We start from the raw sequence: 10,212 nt of genomic DNA on the forward strand, positions 1-10,212 counted from the left end.
ATCACTCGCAACAACTGTTCCTTAAACAGTCTCCACATGTCTATAGCGCCTTTACCATGGAACAATTGCTCCTAGTCCATGCTTCCTAACTCAAGTCTAATCGCATCATAGTTTCCTCTTCCCCAATTAAATATCCTCCCATGACAGATAAGAGAAAATCATGTACAAAACAGCATCTGGGGGGAGAGTAACTCAATGAGACAGTTATGAAATAGCCTTTCAATAACATAACAGTAAGATAGACCCTGGTATATCTTTGATTACCAGTCTTACTACATGATAAATATTGTTATAAAGAAGCCCCTTTAGCCTGAAGATAGTTCTTGCCTCCTTCTTGACCAATCTGTCTCAAACCCAAAATCTTGGATGTGGTCATAAAACCACACAACCGAAAAGATACTGTTATCTGAAAATTTAAATACAAAGTGAGAGATATTAAGTGCTTTCAACTTTCTGGTTTGCTAGACGTGAATACCCAAACACAACTGGGTACCTATCGGCACAAATGATGTCACAGCTGCTAGATACCAAGGGACACCCTGGACTTGTTACCAAGTTTAATCTGCTGTGATAAAGGGTAACACCATGCTACAGCGAGGTTAGAGGTTTGTTTGAGGTCAGTGACCAACTATGGCAATCCAGGCCAAAGTATGGCAACTACTCAAAAGACTTCCGAATTACAAATGCTTAATACAAAAGATTGCATTTTCCACCTATTCCTTCTATTTCTGAACATAAATGGCTCATCCACTTTTCCAAAAATTGTTTTTGGTGGCTGCCAGGTCTGTTCAAAAGGCTTTAAAGGGTTAGTCACATAGTGTGGAGTTACATAATGGTTAGACAGGTTAGGAATGGCAGTATTTCTTGCCTGAACTATATAACTGGGAGCAGTTAGATTTTAATGACAAAACAGTGACACCATCAATCATTAAAAGTAGCACTGCAGCTTGGTAAAGCATACACTATTCTAAGCTGTTAATTAAAAAGGACAAATTTCAGGAGCAAGGAGACAAATTGTTGGAATTATTTTCTTGGTGAAAGGAAGATTGAGAGGTGATGCGATGGAGATGTTCAAAACCATGAAGCATCTGAATTGATTAGATAGGGAGAAACTGTTCCTACCTGAGAAAGGGTTAAGAGCGAGAGGGTACAGATTTAAAATGAAATAGGCAGATTAAAGGTAAAATCAGCAAAAGCAAAATGAAAAAAAATTTCATGCTGCGAGTAATTAAGGTCAGGAACATATTGCTTGAGAGATTGGTTGAGGCGGATTTGATTGATATATTCAAAACTGAATCAGATTGTTATCTGTAAAGGAAGAAAATGTAACAGAGGGAGGCAGGGGACATGACAGATTGAACTCTTCCCACAATTTAGCAATTCTATGATTCTGGTTCTTTTCTGGTTCCATAATGTAAATCAGATGATATAAATACAGTTTCACAATTTAATATGGTGTGGTTGTACTGTTCGTCGAAAAGCACACGGACTCAGATTGATTACAGCTGAGAATATGATCAGTTGGCCCGTTGTGTTCTGTGCCAGTTCTTTGGACAAGCTATAAGATTCCATCTTCGTGCATCATCTTTAAATAAATTGAGAGCATATTCCAAGTAGCAAATCCAGGAGCTAATTTTCCACATTAGTACTGAAAGCTGGAGATTCACTCTCCAGACACAAGTATTGCAGAAATGGGGATGCTTTTCCCATTTTTTTTTTGTCCATTACAATTACTTCTTCTCTTTGTCTGAGTTAACTTTTCCCAATTAATAGTTAAATAAGTGCATTACCAACTGTAATACTGAATCTTAAAAAACAAAGATTCTAGATGAGATGTGCTGATCTCAATCTGGACAGTAGTGGGGATTTCATATTGGAACTCAGTCCTCAAGCTAGGAAACAGAAATGCTCAGAATTCACACTCCTAAAAAGGATGTTCAGTGATGCCATCTGGGAAAGGCTTGTCTTGAGAAGTTTGGGAAGAATAGCATTAAGCTCAGCTCAGCAGGGGAGCAACCTATTCACACTCGGGCATAATTTTTTCAAGGATGTGTCAGTGGCAGAAACCTCACTCACCAACAGAGTACATCTCAGGCTCAGTGAAGAATGGACAGAATAGCACAAAGAAGGACTCTCAATTTTCTGACATGTACCTGTCTACAGGTAAATAACTTTAATGCTGCCAAACCCTTAGGACATTGCTCCTTGCGCTGTAGGTTTACACAAAGAATGGTCTGTTGAGGAAACTGAAGTGAAATGCAACAAAACAGGCTATTATTTACAAATCTTTCTTTTCATATTTCTCTTACATTGCTGAGACTGTGTTGTGATATAGGTTACCACTTTCAGCTATACCAAGAGGCATATCAAAATCTGAGTTAATATATACATTTTAACAACTTCAATGATATTTCAAACTCTCGTGCCTGCTCAGCTCACTAAAAAAAGTCTCTATGTGGGTAATCTCTATGTGGGTATATATTATTGCAAATTAACTTGGCAATGCAGTACTTCTAGGTACTAGTTTGAGGCTCAAGCCTGGTTATGAGGCAAGTTTGTTCACGTAAATGAACATTATAATTAACAATCTTTTTAAACATCTTTCTCTACTGACGTGAGTTAGAAGTTACAGAGCCCATCTGAAATGCATTACATGCATGCACATTCATGTTAAAGCTTCCCAGCTTCCAGTTTCAAAGCAAAACCATATCTTGAAGATGCTCCAGCTGTGTGCATCATTGGCTGTTTTATTCTTTATTTTCAGATTCAATAAACTGTAACAAAAACCTTGTTGAACATTAGCATTCATGACACAGTATAATTTCAACTGAATCCAATGTTACCAATCCCCGATGGTATCCACATGCTGTTGGGCCACCTACCCAGCAAAGACAGAACTTCCTCCTGCTGAACATTAGGGAGTCTGAAGTCATAAAGCATTCTGAAAATATTAAGCAGTTCAACAAGAGAAACGATACAGAGATAGAATTAGAATATTGTCAATGCCTAGGTTGAAGTTGATGCCCAGGCCTTCGAACGATTTGAATGGAAGAAGAGGACGCAGGCACAATTAGATCCCTGTATGGACTCCAGAAGTAACACACCAGGTGTAGGAAGGGAAGTGATCAATGAAACTTTAGTTATGTCATAAGTAGGAAAAGAAACAGTAGGAGGCAGTCCCACTGAGCTGGGAAACAAAGGAGCGATATTGGAAGCTTTTTCTTTCTATTCATTTGTGGGATGTGGGCATCAGTGGCTGGCCAGCATTTCTTGCCCTTAAGAAGGTGGTGGTGAGCTGCCATCTTGATCCGCTGTAGTCCTCCTGCTGTGGGTTGAGCCACTATGCGATTAGGGAGGAAATTCCAGGATTTTGACCCAGCAACTGTGAAGGAATGGTGATATTTCCAAGTCAGGATGGTGAGTGGCTTGGAGGGGAACTTGAAGGTAGTGGTGTTCTAGTATGGACAACTGTGTCAGAGGGAGTAGTAAGGACATGGAGCATAAGATGGGAAAGTGCCTCAGATTGATATAATTAAAGTTACTTTTTTTATTGAGCTGAGCAGGCACGAGAGTTTGAAATATCATTTGAAGGCAAACAGCATTTTTTTTATTGTAAAAGGAATGGCATGTAGATGTCGGATAGCATTTTGCTGTGGTTGCATGGAGTGTTGGTAAGACCATATCGCGAATATTGTGTACAGTTCTGATCTTATTTAAGAAAGGATATAATTTGATTCAGAAGCAGTGCAGAGAATATTCATTCACCATATTCCTGGGCTGAAACGTTTATGTTCTGAGGAGATGTGCCTGCATCTCTTGACGCTTGGAAGAATAAGAGGTGGTATTATTGAAACATACAAAATCCTGTGGGCCCTGACAGGGTGGGTGTTGAATAGATGTTACTTCTTGTAGGAGAGACTAGAACTAGGGACTCATCCATTTAAAAATAAGGGGTTCCCCATTTTAAGATGAAGATGTGGAATTTTTGAGGGCCATGAGTCTGTGGAATTCTCCCCAGAGAGCAGTGGAGGTAGGGTCATTAAGTGATGGTGGACAGATAAGCAATGGCCATAATCAAATCAGCCATAACCTTAGCACATGGCTGAACAGACCCATGCGCCTACTCTCAATGGCACTTTATTTGTTCATTGTAACTTTATATAGGAACAGCAATGTTTGGTGATCTGCTGACACAGTCGAAGTGAGCAGCAGTGAATGGGCAGGACAGATTGGAGATCGAGAAGATTGTCTCCGAGCAGGCTCACTGGCCGTGAATGAATGAGCAGTTGAAGTTGCTGTTTGTAAAAGTTTGCTTCAATGGCCCTTTGCAGAATCTCAAAGTTACAGATGGGAGCCTAACTGTACCCATCATTATTCCTCAGTCTTCCTACGTTCCTCCTCAGGGTTAGTTGTTTAAGTCTGTAGCTACAGTTCATACCTAATGTATTCTACAAAGAGCCAGTGAAATATTATCACAGTCTTAGATGTATCATCCCAACTGCGGTATCCTCCTAAATAACAAAGTGTGGAGCTGGATGAACACAGCAGGCCAAGCAGCATCTCAGGAGCACAAAAGCTGACGTTTCGGGCCTAGACCCTGGATTCTCCAGCATCTGCAGTTCCCATTATCACTGCTGTATCCTCCTCTCTTGACAACCCTCCCATTCAGCCAGCCTGCTGTGCAGTTAATTTCGCCAACGTCCTTCCTGTCACAACAACACCATCTAACGATTTCTTTCTCTTCCTCTGCCTGGGAAAGCCTTTCACACTGACACGACAGCTGTCATGTAGATGCAATTTTAATTGAATGGCTTTTGAATTACAGTCTAGGGATGTGGGTGAAGAATCAATTGTCTTCCAAGCTGAGAAGTTTTCGTTTCAGCGCATTTTGCTCTATGACTGTGAATGTATTTTACAAAAATGCTGCAATAAACAAAACGGGGACAAGTAAATTGTGTTGGCTCTTTGCACAGATGCTGCCAGGCCTGCTGAGTTTCTCCAGCACTTTCTGATTTCATTCCAGATCTCCAGCATCCATTCTACCATAATTTTTTTTTGCTTTGGATGCTCCTGTCACTTGTTGCACATCTGTAAGTGTAGCAATATATGCCTTTCTAGAAGATTTCGCAGAGATCTCTCTTCCCTCTGACTCTCACACCACAAGGGTACCACCAGAACTTAAAGGATCATATTTCAAATTCACTTAATCACTAAAAGCACTTCGCTGCTGAATTTCCCCTTGCTGAGGCAAAGTATTGTTCTAGGAGTGAGATAGATCATTTAAATGGCCCAGCCTCCATTAACACAGCCACTCACTCAAAAGGGATCTCTAAACAATAGTGAAGTTAATACTTGCTGCATATTTTAATGCACCATTGAAGGAGGGGAACAGTGGAGTTTTATCCCTTAAAGCCTTCTGACAGCAGTGATTCAAATTTCCCACTTAATTACAAAAGGAAAGCCCTCCCACTTCTCCCAACATCTATAGCAGGCGTTACAGCAAGGCTTGCGTTCAGCAGTAAATTCCTGTTATCAGTCACGGGCAAAGTTCAAAACGTAACAGTGTTTTAGAAAAGAGACAGTAACAATTACGTTAGCTTTAAATCAGGCTTGTTAAATCCCAGCTTTGAAAGTATGTGAATTGACTGTTTTTCTTTCATTCACCTATACTTGGCAAAACGATTGGGGGGGGGGGAAGAAGAGAAAAGCGTTAGCTTCCTTTAAATGCTCCTGGATGGGGGCAGCCGGGGTTTTATTTTTGATACTGGGGGTAATAGGATAGAGATGAAGCGCATCATCTGATCTCCAAATCGTGGCCGCCTCAGCCAGAGACTGAGATGAGTTGACAGTGTGGCGGGCTAACACTGTCTTTCAGACTGCTATAGTCTGTGGTCACTGCTGCTATCGGCGCTGCAATGGAAATCTCTGGTCAGCACATCTTCAGAGGAATCCAATACCAGCCTAAATAAGGAAATAATTTTGACAGTTGCGATCATGGTAGCAAATTGACTTGAGGGGGTTGATGATATTCGCGGGGAGGGGACGTGAAATGATCGCCGCGATCATGAACCGGTATAAATTGAGCCGAATGCGTGGGATTTTCATCCGAGAGCGCTGAGGAATGAGGCCGTGGGGGACGTACATCCGCTGGTTGCGGGGCAATGGGCCGAATGGCCTCCTTGTGTTGCAGCACTTTTCCAATTGATGGTGGAGTCGTGTCATTATCTGTCCTCCCATTTCCAGAAGCTTGCACGTTCACCCAAATTTTATAAGCCCTCCACCGAGAAACAATTTCGCTGGTCAGGCACAGCAGAGTTTTTAAAAAAGCCAATAAAATTAATCTTACATTTTACAATGTCCCGGTCACGTCTCTATGTAAACACAACATGGCTTCACGAACTGAATGGGATGGAAAAGATCCTGCCCTGAGACGGATTACGGTGTTGGAATTCCATGAGATTTGCTTTAAAACAACCTGCTAAAGCCTGGGTTGCAACTGCCCGTAATTCTCACCAACCACGAAACACCCGACCAGTGTAACTGTGTGTGACTGGGTTTGCTTAAGAGATAAGGCTAACACTTTAACATTTGAACTTTGGTAAACACAATAACAGGATTTAAACGCCAGCACAAACATTATCAAACGCTCTTTGTCTGACCATTGTTTCTCTCTATCTAATAAAAGCAAAAAGGTCCAAATGAAAGCCAGTGTGTGCGCCAGATTTTACTACCTGGATAGTTTGGCTGGGGTCGCCAGATACCGGTCCGCCAACTAATTTACAATACAGATCTTCCACCGGCTTCCCCGATTCATCCTGTCCGCAAGTGGCCGTGGCAATGATCTTCGTGCCCTCCGCTAAGTTAAAATAAGGCGGGTGCAGGCTGAAGCCGTTCACTCCGTAACCATAGGTGATAACCTCCTGCGCTGAGAGCAGCCTGACGGTGCAGCAAATGTGCCAGAGCAGCGCCGCTGCTGCTGTGCCTCTCGCCATATTTCCCCCTGAGCTCCACTCACTGGCGGCTGTCTGTGCTGCTCATCGCCACTGACTGAGCCGCGAACTCACTCACTCACATACACACAGCAACAACAGCCCCAACCAGGCAGGGCAACCTAATCAACTGATGATGCATCAATCACCCTCCTCCCTCGCCCACAATCACAATGGAGGTTTGTACCTTGAATCGCAAACAGGAGGGCGTTGCTTTAAACACACGCACACACACAGAATCTAAACATGCCGCACTCCTCCCTCAGCCCCGGAGTTTGCTAAAAAAAAAGTTTGGGTTTTGCCAGTGAAACATTTTCAACACCTCCCCCGAATATCAGCTGCAAATTGAAATCAGGAGAATACAGTATATTTGCAATTGCTTCCTGTACCTGCTCACGTTGTAATACAGTATTACAAGTGCTGACTTCGAAGCGTTAGCTCTGTTTTTCTGTCTGCAGATGCTGCGGAGTTTCTTCAGCACTTTGTTTTTGTTTCATATTGTAATACATAAAGTTATGTAATGATGGAAGCCTGGGGATTACTAATGTTTATGGGCAGGGATAACGATGGATTCGAACAGAAGCTCAGCTTTTGGATGGATATTTCTGGTTTGATTTATTGTCATATGTACTGAGCTAAGTGAAAAGTATTATGTTGCGTGCTAACCCGATAAATCATATCTTACAAACATGCATCAAGATAATATAGCAGAATGCAGAATATAGTGTATTTTTTTGATCAACTTGCTCAGACACTTTTCAGCACGGATCTTCTGGACCAGGCGCAGGCACGGTACCACTAGACACATCTCTCCAGAGAAAGCTGTGCGTGTAAGAAGCCAACACTCACGTGTGGAGCTGAGAAAGTCCTGGGTTCTGTCACACTAGTATCTCAACATGGGGAATGATGGAGTGTTTAAAATTAATGGACTCTTTAAAACTTTGCAAACAATAAGCTCCATGTTCTTCCTTGCACTATTTTCATTCTAAGGATTACTGTCAGTACTTCAAGTTTATAGCCCTATAAAACACTGCTTATGATTTGTGACCTCTCCCTGTATCGAGCTCTTAGCACGTCTGGGGCTCCATTATCTCATCACTTGTTGAAAACAGATCCTGAGATTCATGGTAATTATAAAAACACAATCATCAACAACAATTACTTGCATTTCTGCAGCACTCCTAACATGGTAAAACTTCCCACAGACCTCACAGGAGCATAGCCAGAGGATAACTGACACTAAGCCAAAGGTGCAAACTTCAGGGTAGGTCCAGAGACAGGGTTTAAAGGATGTCTGAAATGAAGAGAAGGGTTTGTGGTGAGAACTTAGGATCTTAGGTATTTGAGTACAAGACTGCCAATGGGCAAAGAAAGTGGTGGTACACAGAAGGCGAGCTGTTCCTGGAGGGTTGGAGGAGATTAAATTGTTGGGGAGATACAGAACCTTTGAAAGATTTAAGCTTTGGGATAATTGCTTTTTGAAATAAAGTCTAGTTACTGGGAGACTGACATCCAACTTAGATACTGAGATTGGAGATGAAATGGAAATAAATTTGAGTCAGAATGCAGAAAGCAGAGATGTGGATGTGCCTTACTTCTGTGGAGTAGGGGATGAGGCTTCCTGGGAATAGTCAAGTCTTAAGTTTAAAAAAAGGCACGGACATGAGTTAACATAGTGTGGAGCTGGAGAAACACAGCAGGCCAGGTGGCATCAGAGGAATAGGAAAGTTGATGTTTTGGGTCAGGACCCTTCTTCAGAACTGGGGAGGGGGAAAGGAGCTGGGAAATGAATGGAGGGAGGAGGTGTGGGGCTGGCAGGAAGGTACGTGGGATGGTAGTAGGTGGAAGCGGGTAGGGGGTGGGAATAGGTGAGAGAGAAGATGAACAGGTAGTTTCATTGTTTTTCTTCCTATGCATTTGTAATTTTTAAATTTTAACAATTAGCATTATTTATCTACTGGTTAAATAGAAAATTACATGGGTCTTAGGCTGATATGATATTTGAACAAATTATGAACCATCCAAGCATAGCCCCCTAGCATTATGTGAATAACAACTCTCATTGTTTAAAAGCAGCATTATTCTGGATTTGGGAGCGATACTGTTTCTGTATCTGGTTTACTTTTGTTTTGAATAATTCTAATGTTCTAATTTACAGTTTGAAAGCTCAATCCCCATTGTTTAAGAATTAAGAGGTTATGCAACAGTCAATTTTCTACCAATTAATGGAACCAAAATTATGTGGCCAATCAGAACATTCTGATGAAGATCAGACTCCATGTTAACTCAGCTTTCTTCACACAGATGCTGTCAGACATGATGAGTTATTTTGTTTTTGTTTCAGATCTCCAGCAGTTCTTTGTTTTACATTAAGATGAGGATGTCTTGAGGTAATAAATGGGGCTCCCTATTGACCAGTAGAATGGTACTTACTGTCTGTACATAACAACAGCTTGCATTTATGCCATCAGAAGTGTTAATCAGAAATAATTTGACACCAAGTGGCAGAGAGAAATATTAGGTTAAGTAACTAAAATCTTACATAACCACAAGAATTAGGAACAGAAGCAGGCCATTTGGCCCCTTGACACTGTTCTCTCATTCCATAAGATCATGGCTGATCTGTTTGTCCTAACTCCACTTTCTTGTCTATGTTACATAACTCTCGACTGCTTTTTTCAAAGACAATGTTAAATAGTGCAGGAGGAGGAAAATTTGTCGATCCCATAAAACATTGGTGGCTTCAAGGTCATAATGCAGAGGTAATTAATTTAAAAGAAAATGATAGAAAATTTGAGGAGAAATAAAAAACAGCTCTAAAATGACCCTGAGATAATAGGAACTGCAGATGCTGGAGAATCCGTGATAACAAGATGTAGAGCTGGATGAGCACAGCAGGCCGAGCAGGAATAGGTGTGCAGCTGTGAAGCATTTCAACTGCTTCATAATGTTAAAAAATGGTTAGGGCAGAGAGTGAAAAATTTTGTTCCTGCCTTAACTGAAGTCTTTCAGCATTACAAGGAACTGTACAATCACACCTCATAACTATTAAATTTCAGCACCAAGCAGTGCTGAAACCTAATACCATAACCACAGCTCTGCAAAAGTAACATGCAAACTGTCAAGCTACCAGCAAGTTATTGTCATTTTATTCTGGAACCTTTCAGTATCAAAGAGCTAAGCACAAATCTTATGCAATACTGTATAAATTTACTGTCATTAT

The 10,212-nt window shown here is 41.3% G+C and overlaps 1 protein-coding gene across 3 annotated transcripts in view; it reads right to left on the minus strand.

Moving 5' to 3' along the window:
* lama5 (laminin, alpha 5) overlaps window positions 1–7,140 on the minus strand; it is a 296,732-nt gene extending 289,592 nt beyond the window's left edge. For 2 of the 3 annotated variants that reach the window (XM_059652755.1, XM_059652754.1), the window contains exon 1: window positions 6,732–7,139. In XM_059652755.1, the coding sequence (XP_059508738.1) occupies window positions 6,732–6,992 (261 nt within the window). In that variant the 5' untranslated portion in view covers window positions 6,993–7,139. Of the gene's footprint in view, window positions 1–6,731 lie in introns of all 3 variants that reach the window. The other variant, XM_059652756.1, reaches the window with a different exon arrangement.
* Between the last annotated feature and the right edge of the window lie 3,072 nt (window positions 7,141–10,212).

The sequence above is a fragment of the Stegostoma tigrinum genome, chromosome 19, assembly GCF_030684315.1.
Source record: "Stegostoma tigrinum isolate sSteTig4 chromosome 19, sSteTig4.hap1, whole genome shotgun sequence".
Lineage (NCBI taxonomy): Eukaryota > Metazoa > Chordata > Chondrichthyes > Orectolobiformes > Stegostomatidae > Stegostoma > Stegostoma tigrinum.